The sequence below is a fragment of the Schistocerca nitens genome, chromosome 11, assembly GCF_023898315.1.
Source record: "Schistocerca nitens isolate TAMUIC-IGC-003100 chromosome 11, iqSchNite1.1, whole genome shotgun sequence".
Taxonomy (NCBI): Eukaryota; Metazoa; Arthropoda; class Insecta; order Orthoptera; family Acrididae; genus Schistocerca; species Schistocerca nitens.
The window spans coordinates 107,838,434-107,852,746 of NC_064624.1; the positions used below are offsets into that span (position 1 = coordinate 107,838,434).

The 14,313-nt window shown below is 41.6% G+C and overlaps 1 protein-coding gene across 1 annotated transcript in view; it reads right to left on the reverse strand.

The window, feature by feature from the left end:
* Positions 1 to 14,313, reverse strand: part of LOC126212672 (pleckstrin homology domain-containing family M member 2) — a 282,889-nt gene that overhangs the window by 236,878 nt on the left and 31,698 nt on the right. The window contains exons 3-4 of the mRNA XM_049940093.1: positions 12,633 to 12,823; positions 3,933 to 4,139 (exon numbers count right to left, since the gene is read on the reverse strand). Coding sequence (XP_049796050.1) covers positions 3,933 to 4,139; positions 12,633 to 12,823 — 398 coding nt within the window. The remainder of the gene's footprint in view (positions 1 to 3,932; positions 4,140 to 12,632; positions 12,824 to 14,313) is intronic.

Sequence of the window (14,313 nt, forward strand, 5' to 3'; positions counted from 1 at the left end):
GTGCACAGGAAGTCATTTAACTTAAAAGGAAGCTATCCGAAGAAGACCTGAACGACGAAGAAAAATCAACTGAGGGGGCTCTCAGAGTGAGTTACAAAATTGCTTTGCTTTTAGCAAAATCCCTGTGCCCCTTCACTGATGGCGATTTAATAGAAGAATCTTTGGTAGTTGCAGCGGAGCATTTGTGTCCATCTCAAGTTGAACAGTTTCGGATTGTGCCATTATGTAACATGACCATTATGCGTCGCATACAGGACATGGCAGACGACGTCCAGAGCCAGCTTGCAAATATCTGTTAAGATTTTATGGAGTATTCCCTAGCTCTGGACAAAAGTGTTTATATCACTGGAACAGCGCAGCTTACCATATTTATTAGAGGTGTTAATAGAGATCTTCAGGTGAGGGAGGAGCTCCTCGATGTAGTAGCCATGAAGAACACTACAACCGGAGGTGATATTTTAAGTAGTGTTGAAGAAAGTGTTGAAAATATAGGATTGGCATGGAATTCTTTAGTTTCAGTGTCTACAGATGGTGCACCAGCGATGACAGGAAAAAAATCCGGTTTCATTGCGCTGTTGAAGGAGAAAATGCAAAAACTGACCGTGCCGAATGAAATAAGGGGCGTTCACTGTGTGATCAACCAGGAAAACTTATGTGCAAAGAGTATCACTCTAAAAAATGTGATGTTCGTTGTTCGTACAACCAATTATGTAAGGAAGCATGGGCTACAACACGGGCAATTTAAAAGCTTTCTTGAGGAAGTAGAAAGCTAGTATGGTAGCCTGCCTTATTACAGCGAGGTCCGCTGGCTTAGTCGTGGCGAATTATTAAATCGATTTTTTTGCCTATTAGATGAGATAAATATGTTCATAAATAACATGTGTGTACCTGAATTGAAAGAGCCTTCATGGAAATGTGATCTCACGTTCTTAGCAGATGTAACTAGCCATCTGAATGGTTTGAACATTTCACTGCAAGGTAAAGATCGGCTAATTACTCATTTTATAGATCGAATACGAGCTTTTAAAATGAATGACACTTTGGGTGAGTCAGCTGGAAACAGGAAATCTAGCTCGTTTTCCTAAATTATCATCCATGCAAGATGTTCACAAAGACACTAATCGTTATTCACATAGTTTAGTTGCCCTTAAGGAAGAATTTGATCAACGCTTTCAAGATCTGACAGCACTAGACAGTGATTTTGATCTGTTCTCCTCTCCATATTCAGCGAATATTGAAGAGATTCGTCCTGAGCTGCAACTATTAATTACTGACCTGCAGTATGACAGAGAATACGGAGACAAATTTCAGAATGAGAAAAACATTTTGGAATTCTACAGACACTTCCCTCAGGATAGATTTCCTCCTTTGCACAAACTGGCGGCTACAATAATATCAATGTTCGGTTCCACGTATGTTTGTGAACAACTGTTCTCTGCAATTAAATGTAACGCATTGTCTGATCGAAATTTAAACTGCAAACTGCGCCTACAATGCACAAGAACAATTACTCCAAACATAGACGCAATTGTAAAGGGCAAAAAGTACAAGTTAACCGAGAATCCCACATTTCAGTGACACCTTTTATTGTGTAACAGTTCACAAATTAATACGAATATAGAGGCATACGCTAAGCTAATAAAATTATGTGGCACGTGTACATTCTCCTTTATTTGTTTCGTTTGCCGCAATAATAATTCATGAGTGATATCCCTGCAGGTGGCCGCGGATTTACATCGACTGGCGGCAGCTGTTGTGTGCCCCACGTGTCTCTCCCCACTCTCCGCTCTGGTCCGGTAGTGGCGGTAGCGTGCTCGCGCTGCTCCGTGCTCGCGCCTTGCTGCTCACAGCTTGCTCCGCGAGCACTTATGTTGTGACGCCCTGTCCTAGAGCAAAATTTCATTTGCAAAATTGGTGTGTAAACCGGAGTGTGTAGGTTTCAGAACTTGTAACAGCTGTGGACAGTAAGGATGTAGTAGTCTCCACACAGGACTCACTGGAACAGCTAAATCACGACTAGCCTTCTGAACTGATTTATTGGGGCCACACGTGAAAGACTCACTCGTTCTACACTTTCTTCGGTTATTCTCAGTCATTCCGTACCCTTGCCTTTGTGCACAGGTATAGGAACACAAGCATTTGGGTTGCTCTTTCATTTGATGTATTGTTTATAATTGTAAGTTGAATGTAATAAATACTACAGAGCCTTAAAACATGGGTATTCGTTATGAAACAGCCTGTATTTTATACCAGATGAGGTATGAATCTGGCATTGTACAGTTTTTGAGTTTTGTAGGAGCAATAATGCAAGAATTGCCACCAGAAAAATTTGCAATGTCCATCCAAGTGCATTACAAATTTGTAATGTCAAAAATTGTTTTCTAATTTCAAATCCAGTAACTTCGATCTTGCCAATTCTTACCGATCAAGAACTTCAGACAATGACATGTTAAGTGCAGAAGTTGAAACAAATTCGTGTCAAACACTCGAGGAATTGCCAAACACACTTAACTGATCTCAGTCGATCATCTGGGAACATCTGCAGCAGATTGGTAAACACAAATAAAACTAACCAATCCACCACATTTGACTTACTGCTTCACCAGCACAATACATAAGCGTTATTACATCATTTTATCACTGTAGTTCAAAAATGAGACCTCTATAATAACACAAAACATGAAAGGCAGTGGCTCTCTCCAAGTGAATCATCACCGATAAAGCTAAGCCACGTTTACACTAAAAAAAAAAAAAGGCACATTTTTTTGTTTGGTGGAGTATTCACAGGGTTGTTCATTTTGAAACGTTGAAACAGTGAATGGGGACCTTCACTCAGAAGGGAAAAAAAAAGAGAGAGAGAGAGAGAGAGAGAGAGAGAGAGAGAGAGAGAGAGAGAGAGAATTACTGAATTGGGTTGAGGGTATTGCCTCATCCACCATATTCGCCCAATTTGTGCCATCAGACTTCCATTCATTCAGATCACAACAACATTTACTAAGGAGCAAAAAATTTGAAAATGTGGATGATGTATAAAATGCCATCTCTAGATATTTTCCTCAAAAGCCAATTGATTTTTATTGATCCAGCATCGAAAACTTGCACACTACAGTACAAAAGGCTGTCGGTAACAAGGGTGATTACATCACTGATTAAAAATAAAAATTGGTTAACAATTTATCTGTTTGACTTGGATAAAAAAGACATTACTTTCCCCAATATAAAGTATTTTGTGCATTTTAGTGGATAGTGTTCTACAAGGTCACTGGCTCTATTCCCCCCAGTAGCTTAAATAATTAAACTTTTACTTTAACTCTACCATTATTAGAAAATAACATACTGAATCATAATTTAGAACAAAAAGAAAGTATCTTTATTTTGATTACTAATTACATGAAAATGTGGGTAATCATTAGAACTTAAAATTTTGTACAAAAATGAGGGAGAGGGTGTCTCTGAATTTAGGAAAAGAAAGTTGCTTCAAATGACAATCAAACCAGGTACCATGCAAATATAAGACTAGAACTCTACTTCATCAGCTACGTGCACTTAAAATCTTAAAAAAATTTTCATACTCAATAGCAATCAGAAATGTTTGAAGCTGATTTTTTCACGCAATTTTGAGACACCGTTTATGAAACTGATGTCCCAGCACTGACCTTCAAATACAGTTAATAGGGCAGTGTGCAAGATCCCTTAGCAAATCCTGAGCAGCCCCCTTTTTTCTACAATTGCAATTCCCACAATTAAAAAATCTACTTAATTCTTATAATCTCCTACAACTTTTACACAGCATGACATTGTAACTGTAGTAGGTGACTACAGGCTACTTTCACAACACGGTAGAAATCGACGTTTTATCTTGACAGTGTGCTGTACTACCCCGTAAGACCGAGACGTCGTCACCGTCGTCCTCAGTTCGGCGAGCGACCTACCTCCCGCAGACTCGACCCGTCGTCCGGCTCCCCGTTGGCCGTGGTCGCTTCGCTGTCGCTATCCAGCAGGGCGACCCCGGAGTCTACAGGCGATGCCAGCGACGACGTGACCGACGCCATCATCAGAGGGTCGGGGCCCGTCGCACCTGCTCCCGGAGTGCTTTTCCCAGATTCCTCTTCTGCCGGTTTTCGCAATTCCAGTGCCTGCTACAGTGTATGACAGGGGCACCTCACGAATTTGCCAAATATCTTAGTTTGCAAATCAATTTAATAGTAACAACATTAAAATAAAATAAAGAAAGATGCAAGCAACTTGAGATGTGAATCTGAAATGTTCATAGAATTGAAACGAATTTTCAGCAAAGTATGTGCTAATTTGGAATTTTTTTTTTATCGTCTTGTCTTCTGACTGGTTTGATGTGGCTCACCAAGAACTCCTCAATTGTGCCAACCTCCTCATCTCAGAGTAGCACTTGCACCCTACCACCTCAATTATTTTTCAGATTTATTCCAATCTCTGTATTCCCCTACACATTTTACCCTTTACAGCTCCCCCTGGTACCATGGGAGTTATTCTCTGATGTCTTAACACATGTCCTATTATCTCATCCAATCTCCTCATTAGTATTTTCCATAGGTTCCTTTCTTCTCCAATTCTGCTGAGAGCTTCTTCATTTCTTAGCTTACCAGTATACCTAATTCTTCTTCTTCTGCTGCTGCTGCTGCTGCTGCTTATCCATTAATGGATGTTGGCGACTACCGTATTTACTCGAATCTCACCCGCACTATTTTCCGGATTTTGTAATCCAAAAAACCGCCTACGGCTTAGAATCGAGTGCACGCGTGCGGCTTAGAATCGAGTGCACGCGTGCGGCTTAGAATCGAGTGCACGCGTGCGGCTTAGAATCGAGTGCACGCGTGCGGCTTAGAATCGAGTGCACGCGTGCGGCTTAGAATCGAGTGCACGCGTGCGGCTTAGAATCGAGTGCACGCGTGCGGCTTAGAATCGAGTGCACGCGTGCGGCTTAGAATCGAGTGCAAAGTAAGCGGAAGTTCTGAAAAATGTTGGTAGGTGCCGCCACAACTAACTTCTGCCGTCGAATATATGTAGTGCTACACAGGCATGCTTTGCAGGCACAAAGATAAATATTGGCGCCAAAATCTCTGCGTCAGTAAATAAATTAAAAAAAAAGAAAGGTGGAAGACGACCTCTTTTCACCGCCCCGAGTTTCGACCACTGCATTTTCATACATTACCCAACGGAGGAAATAAAAAATTTCATATTTTTCATCTTCGAATGTACCAGCATTTCAATGTACTATGAAAATCCGACTGGCATGACTGTTGGGATGTTTCTCAATATGGGAAACTCTACGTTTTGAATTTTTTCCTACCTGTGAGAAGAGATGGTTGCTAATAGGAACTTTTATGAATTGTGAATCACATGCGTTATTCTCTTCACCAGAAGAATAATACGAATATAAACATTTTGTCATGTATTCTTTCGTGTTTGCAGCTATCTCATTTAAATCCTGTCTGCCTAATAAACTACGAAACTAGAGTGAGACAACAGCAAACGTGGAAGAGTAGACATATCATGTCATGTTTATATTAGTACTATTCGTATGCCTAATAGCGATACAGTCAGAAATGAAGCACGGCAATTGACTAGATTTTTAAATCTAAGATGACTAATTTCGGTGCAGAATGTAATGTACCACAAGAGACGTCTGCAAAGATTTTTACGCAGAAAAATTTTCGCTAAACTCTCGTTCAGAACATCTATCATACGCAGCTTATTATTTGGTTCTTGTTGATCATTATCAAAGAAAGCAGGAGTGTAAGTAGCAACAAATAGCAGTCTCTTGTCATTGTTTTGGTAATGAGACGATTCCTCTCTATTTTTAATTGTAAATGGTGGTAGCGTGCACATAAGCAAGCCATGCGGCGAGTGGCGACAGGCCGTAAACACTCATTATCAGAAAGCGACAAACAATGCACGGCACAATACAGTAATGCATTTTCAGCTTAGAGTGACGTAAACACCCATAACAAAGAGAACGGCAGTTATCAGATCAAAGAAAAATAAGCAATCAATACAAACCAGATGAAGCACGTGAAAAAGGAAGGGTACCCGTATAAACACGGACGGAGCGCCTAACGCATAGCAATGGTTACCAGGTAAAGCTTAACTGCTAAGCTTACGACTCGAACCAAATTACTGTAGCTGTATCGTTATTCATTCGACCTAAATTGTTTCTCATATTATAATGGACCAAGTTTGTTTCGATTTGGAGGTGCGGCCTAAAACTTTTCTCTCACCTTGAATTTCGAGTCTCAGATTTCAGGTGCGGCTTAGATTCGGGAAAATTTTTTTCCCTCGATTTAGAGTCTCATTTTTCAGGTGCGGCTTAGATTCGAATGTGGCTTAGATTCGAGTAAATACGGTACATGTTGCATCTTTCTTCTGTCAACCACAGTACACGGCGGTTGTACCACACCCACGGTACTCGCTAGATTTGGCACCTTGCGACTTCGCGTTATTCCCAAAACTGGAACTCAGTTTGAAAGGCCGTCGGTTTCGTCAAATAACGGGACTTCCAGAAAACGTATGACCAGTGGCAGAAGTGCTGGGCCAGTGTGTATGTGCGGATGGGAACTACTTCGAGGGTGATGGTGACCATTAGGCCAAAGGTAAAGTTTTCAACAGGTGGCAGTCCCGCAAATTTTGGATAGCATTTCGTATGCTTCTGCAGTTAATAATAGAAGGGTAGATTTAAAGAAAAAGAAGACAAGAGCAAAGAAGAACATCCTGGTTGGACAATATAAAGCAGTGGACAGGACTATGAAATGTAGACCAGCTATTTCATAGTCCTGTCCACTGCTTTATATTGTCCAACCAGGATGTTCTTCTTTGCTCTTGTCTTCTTTTTCTTTAAATCTACCCTTCTATTATTAACTGCAGAAGCATACGAAATGCTATCCAAAATTTGCGGGACTGCCACCTGTTGAAAACTTTACCTTTGGCCTAATGGTCACCATCACCCTCGAAGTAGTTCCCATCCGCACATACACACTGGCCCAGCACTTCTGCCACTGGTCATACGTTTTCTGGAAGTCCCGTTATTTGACGAAACCGACGGCCTTTCAAACTGAGTTCCAGTTTTGGGAATAACGCGAAGTCGCAAGGTGCCAAATCTAGCGAGTACCGTGGGTGTGGTACAACCGCCGTGTTGTTTGTTGCCAAAAAGGTCCCGGTGAGCAAGGACGTGTGACAGGGTGCATCGTCACGATGCAGCAGCCAGTTCCCTCGACGCCAAAGTTCGGGCCGCTGTCGCCACACGTTTTCACGGAGCCGTCGCAAAAGTCACAGCAGTACGAGGAATTCCCTGTTTGGTTGGGTGGGATGAATTCTTTGTGCACAATTCCCTCGGTATCAATGAAAATGATGATCGTGCTCTTCAGTTTGCTCTTCACCTGTCTCGCTTTTTTGGGTCTTTGAGAGCCCAGGCTCTTCCACTGAGACGATTGTTGCTTTGTCTCTGTGTCATAACCGTAAATCCAGCTCTCTTCGCCGGTGATAACCCGTGAGCACTTTCCCCGAGATTCACACAGAATTTGATGCACACCCACTGTTCTGTTCGTCACACACCTAACATAGAGTATTACGGAAATCACTGTGGACATACAACACGTTCTCCCAGCTGAATGCCACTCTGAACACTGGCTCATCAGATATGCAGCTCTCGCCACCTAGCTGTGCAAAGATCTACTACTCCTACTTTCCAGATGGCAGCACCACTTCTGAAAATTTTTGATTCCACCTCGTATATTTGGTGTTCCGTACTTTATGTCCCAGGTATGCAGTTTTTCTTCTTTTAAGCACTGTCAACATTTCTCGCTGCTTGTTCATTCGTTACAGTACTTTGATGTTCGTTATTCTTGCAGTCCACGGTATTTTAAGCATTCTGCGGTAAATCCACATTTCGAAGGCCTCTAACTTCTATGTTGTTGTCGTATTTAGTGTCCATCCTTTACAGCCGTATAGAAGCACAGACCAGATGTAACATTTTACAAATCTGACTCTAAGGTTTAGGTCTATTCTTAAATTTTATGAAGGCGTTTCAGGTGTTCTCTATGTGACATTTTATTTCCAAGTCTGTTCCCCAGTCTTCAAAAAGCCATGTTCTGAGGTATTTAAACTTGTTGACTCTCTGTATGAAAGACCCTCGAAATCTTAGATCTGCATGTTTAAATGAGTCAGACTCTCGTGTGACAATCATAAAATTAGTCTTTCGACGTCAGACCTAGAGTACTTCTGTAATCTGCTACTATGTTGACGAGTTGTTGAAGGTCATCCAAATTATCAGCTATCAGTACCGTGTCACCAGCATAGTGAAAGTTGTTAACATACTCTCTGTTAACCTTTATGCCTTTTTCTACATCAAGTGCCTCCTGAAAAATACTCTGAGAGTATAAGTTAAATAACAGGGGTGGCAATACTCATCCTTGTCAGACTCCTCTACATACATTGATGAAATCTGTGACCTCATTATCAAATTTAGCCTGCACTGTCTGATTCCAATATAAATTCTCTTTACAGCAAGTATCTTTCTCATCTATATCAATTCTTTTGACAATTTCCGTGAGTTTATGATGTTCTACTCTATCAAATGCTTTTTCATAGTCAATAAAACAGAGGCCTACATTTTTACCCTGGTTGTAGCAGTTTTGTACTAGAACTTTTAGGCAACCATTGGTTCTCTTGTACCTAAACCTTTCCTAAATCCAAACTGTGTCTCACTAATGAATTTCTCACATTTTTTGGATAGCCTTTGACAGATGACTCTCAGAAATATTTTCGGAGACTGGCTCATAACACTAATGAGTTTGTGATCTTCACATCTTCTCGCATTCCTCTTCTTTGGTAAGGGAATGAAAGTTGATAATAGCCATTCGACAGGGTAATGACCAGTGCTGTAAATTTTGTTAAACAGTTTGTGCAAGACATTGATACCTTCTTCATTGAGGAGTTTAATAAAATCAATTGGAATTTCATAAGGTTCTTTGGCTTTATCGGTTTTTGAGTTTTTGAAGGTTTTCTCGACTTCTTTTTTCACGATTGGAAGTTCTGTTAAATAGTTGTTCCTAGAAATCTCAACATTTGGTCAACTATCTGAAAAGAAGTTCTTACTGTAGTCTTGCCATCTCTCTTTCTTCTCAATGATATCCAGAACTATTTTATTATTTTTGCTGATTAATAAGGAGATGTTTTTTCTTGTATATATATTCCAGCAGTTTCTTTTAACTTACTTAATTCTAGACACCCTTAAATAGCACCACCTCTCAAACACTTCAGTTCTCTTCTTTTCCAGTTTTTCCACTGTTCACAATTCACTAGCATACAATGTTTTGCTTGAAACATACATTCTGAGAAATTTGTCCCTCAGATTAAGGTATATATTTGGTACAAGCAGACTTCTTTTGGCCAGGAATGTCCTCTCTGAGGTACTCTTACGTCTCCACACATCATCCTTCACGAGTTGCTTTACTTCCGAGTTTGCAGAATTTCTTCAAATCATCTACTTTATTTTCAGATGTCAGTCCACTGTTATTCGCTATTTCGTGCTAACAGACTCCACCTGCCCCACACCACTTTGCTGACAGACTGAATAGCAGGGCTGAAGAAGACTCGTGGAATCCTGTGTCCACATTATCTCCTTTTCCCCAGAACTGAAAATGCATGTGACAGGATTAGTATGAGATATATCTCTAGAAGGGTGTGACTGATAAACTAGAGGTAGTACTGAAAGAAAACTACTCTCTTGCAGCAAAGACACAGGAAACACATTGTGTAGCACCAGAAACAGATATTATTTTACATAAATTAAGTAAAAACAGCACAATTTTATTTTGAATTTATTAATGCTGTGTGCCTACTGATAGCTGAGTTGTGTCGTTATTGCTTTAGGGTACCAAACTGCTGAGGCTATAATCGCCCCTATCATAACATTACTTTAACTGGTCAATTACCTGACGAAAGTCCAAGTCGATAATACTCGGAGCTTAACTGACTGGAGTAGAGGGATAGCTAAAAATAATCACTTCCCCTTTAAAGTGGATGCTCAAATGGCTGAAAATTAATTTCCTCCACCATATTACTACAACAAATAAAAGGTACAATGTGATCTACAGCTTGTGCTGTATCTGCTAAAATATCTTATAATTCAGTAGGCAAATGTACATTTAAAATGTAAACAGTTATAAAATTGGCACTGGATCAGGAAATGGCCCACTGTCAATGGTCAGTGGTAGTAAGCAGTACAGTGTGGAGTCTTCACTTGACAAATGACAGTGACTGAAATGACAGTGTCCAATACAAAGTCGAGCTCAAAGTATCTCCTCACAACAAGAAGGGCGAGAGGATGTTGTCCGAGCCATTGCAAGGTGTTTAATTCCCCAGAGCTTGTTCCCATATACGGAAGATCAGTCTTTGTGCCAAAGGGACACGATGTTCCTAAGCACAGCAACACAGAGATCATTTGAAGGGAGAGAATAGCCAAAAGGTCTAAGTAGTCAGATTGCAGCCCGCGTAGCAGCATCGACAACTTCGTTCCCCGACACTGCGACGTGACCAGGGCGCCACAAGAATGTCCTATTGGCTGAGTCATCGGTGAGCAAGTGGAGGAATTTGTGGATGCATTGTACTAATGGGTGGTATGTGTATAGTACAAAGAGGTTCTGTAGGGCCGTCAGTGAATCGGAACATAATACACATTTGAGAAGTCTGTGTCGTCAGAAGTACTAGGTGACCTGATAGATGGCCGAGAGCTCTGCAGTAAAAATCGAGCACTGGTCTAGAACCCGGTGTTTAAAGCGTTTGTTGGTCTGACACCACAGTCGGTCTCGGAACCGTCAGTGCAGACGAAGGTACTGTCTCCAAGTTGCATGCAAGGTCTGAGAAACTTGCAGCAATAAGTCAAATCTAGAGTAGTGTCCTCGGGAAGCGAACCGAGTCCGAGACGAACGCGGACCTCTGCACGAAGCCGAGGCTGTAGTTGAGTGTGCAGCACGTTGTTTTGACAGTGAAAAGTTGTCAGTTTGATTCTCACTTGTAATCATTTTATTATGACTTAATATTTGTTAAAATACCAACAAAAATAATCAATTTTTGAAAATGTAATGTATAAGCGGCATTCAAAAAGAAACGAGCCAAAGGCATAAGTACAGAAACCAGTAGCTGTATGTTAAAAGTATTGACCCTGGCTGTTGAGACACCTGTCCCACTGTAACACAAGGTGGTGAATGATTGTCTCACAAAATTCCCGGGGCTGCGATGTTAACCAGTTCCACACGTACAGCTGGACATCATCGTCCGAGGTGAATCATTTGCCCCTCAGAGCCTTTTTAAGGGAACCAAAAATGGCGTAATCACAGAGAGAGAGGTCCGGACTGTACGGAGGGTGGCCGAGAACCTCCCATTTGAATTTCTGCAGGAGTGCGGCGACTGTGTCGGTCGTATGAGGCTTTGCATTATCGTGGAGCAGAATGACCCCACAGGTCAGATTGCCTCGTCATTCTGATTTTATCGTTTGGTAAAGGGTGGCCAAGGTTTGCTGGGCATTCACTGTTGTCCCGTGCTGCAGGAAGTGAATCAGAAGGGGGCATCTCGGTCAAAGAAGCTCGTCAGCATAACCTTTCCTGCACTCGTGTGGATGACGACATCCAGCTGTACGTGCGGAACTAGTTAACATTGCAGCACAAGAAATTTTATGAGACAGCCATTCACCGCCTTATGTTACAGTGGGGCAAGTGTCTGTAATTATGCCTCCGCATCGTTTCTTTTTGAATGCCCCTCGTAACTGGATAGATAAATAACTACTTACCTAACAGTGGCAGGAGAACACACACATATAGGTAGCAAAATCTGCAAGATTTCAGAGCCCATGGCTCTATCTACTGGCAGCAGAATTGAAGGGGAAGGAAAAGGACTGGTGAGATTTAGGAAATGGGGACGGTTCTGAAAAGTCACCGAGAACTGTCAGTTGGGGGAGAGTTACCCAATGGGATGCTAATTAACATTTAACATATTGAATATTTTTAATAAAACTAAAAATTTTACATTTTAATTACTAATTGCATGGAAAATTAATTAGAATTTGGTTCAAAAATGTGAAGCACCAAATAAAGAAATAAAATACTTTATCGTTTATATAGGCTGAACAGTATTGCTGGTATGTGTGATTTTCTTCACTTTAATAAGATGTTTCACGTCTATCAAATTTTAATTTCTTTTCATGTGACTGGTACTTAAAAATATGATTTTATTTTTATTTAAAATTGTGATTCAGTATTTGTCAATTAGCATCTCCATTTAAGAATAACCACAGAATTCAAATCAAATTACAAAAGCAAGTTGCTACAAGAAAGAAACAAACTGGCAATTCCGCAACTACAGCATTTATATGTTATATACTCAATTACAGACAGCTCCAAAGTTAAATTACTTGAAAAGTTCTGTGCTAACAGCACCGGAAACTCTTTCGGGGACAATTTTTCGAGGTTTTCTTTTTACAGAAATGTGCCATACTGCTCTCGTCAACTCGTGTCCGATCACTGAGCTCCACGCAGTACAAGTAGAGAGAAAGTCAGAGGGCCACCGGGTGACACCGAGTGGCCCCTGCGGGGGTAGAGACGCACCTGTCGCAGCAGCCCCCCGGCGACGGCGTCCGCGACCCCGACCAGCTGCAGCAGCAGCTGCGAGCGCGCGTGGTCGCGCAGCAGTGCGCGGTCCCCGTAGTGGCGCGCCAGCGCCTCGCGGTCCGACAGCGCGCACTGCAGGTGGCTGCGCAGCGAGCCCTCCGACACGGCCAGCTGCACCCACGCCTTCCCTGTGAATGCACACGCAGACGTTCCTCAGCACGTGTGGTGACCTACCACCGTCTTCCTGTACCCTCGGCACACAGTTTTGCCTTCTCGAGAATCTTACACTCGAGTGCCCTAGCCGAAATTCTCACCTGTTACTACTATTCCTGCTCCACTATCAAACAGGTGACTTTTTATTCTCGTTTTACTGTCGCTAACACATTCGGGAGTGCCGACAGTTGGAAGTTTGCCATTTTACGTGTTGTGCAACTCTCAGCAGTGTATTTGTGGTTGCTTTGCCTTCTTTACTTAATTAACAAATGAGGAGTAGTAGTAATTTACTGTAGTGTGTGTGACAAATTTTGGTATCTAGTTTCAAACTGACTTTCTGATATACGAGGTGTGTTTTTTAAGTAAGCACCGTTTTGAAATTAAAAAAAAGACGTGCTAAGATTATCTCAATAATTTTGTTTTTATACGAAAGCCTGTACCTTAATCTACACACTGAGGCCATTACAGTCCGATTCTTCCTCGTTTACATTGTTAACCGAGTGTTCAAGATGTCTCCAATAATCGTGAGTCCCGCCGACTGTGGAGTATGGGCCGTTATAAGATTTCTTAGTGCTAAAAGCCTAAAAGCGATCAATATTCATCGTGAGATCTGTGCAGTTTACGGAGAAAACATTATGAGTGATGGAATGGTAAGAAAGTGGGTGAGAGCATTTAAAGATGGCCGCACAAATGTGCACGATGAACAACGGAGTGGGTGTCCTTCGGTCGTTAATGAAAGTTTGGTGCAGGAAGTGGACAATAAGGTGAGAGAAAACAGACGCTTTACAATTTCCTCCTTGCAGGATGACTTTCCTAATGTTTCTCGCAGTGTTTTGTATGGCATTGTGACCGAGCACTCGAATTACCGAAAATTGTGCACACGTTCGGTACCAAAAATGTTGACAGATGAGCACAAAACCAAACGTTTAGACAGTGCATTGACTTTCCTCGAGCGGTACCATAACAACGGTGATGATTTCTTAAGCAAATTGTTACGGGCGATGAAACATGGGTGGCCTACTTCATACCAGAATCGAAGCAACAGTCCGTGGAAGTTGAGCAAAGGCATCGTTTTGCTGCAACACAAAGCCCGTTCGCATGTGGCGAACCAGACCAAAGATCTCATCACATCTTTTTGATGGGAAACTCGATATCACCCTCCCAGTGACCACCATCTCCTCCTGCACTTGAAGAAACACCTGGGCGGTCAGCATCTTCAAGATGACGATGAAGTCAAAACAGTGGTGATGCAGTGGTTAACAAGTCAGGCGGCAGACTTCTATGAGGAGGATATTCAAAAACTGGTACAACATTATGACAAGTGCCTCAGTATTGACAGAAACTATGTAGCAAAGTAGATTAAGGTACAAGCCTTCATGTAAAAATAAAATTATTGAGATATCTTAACACGTCTCTTTTTTAATTTCAAAACAGTACTTACTAAAAAACACGCCTCATACTTACC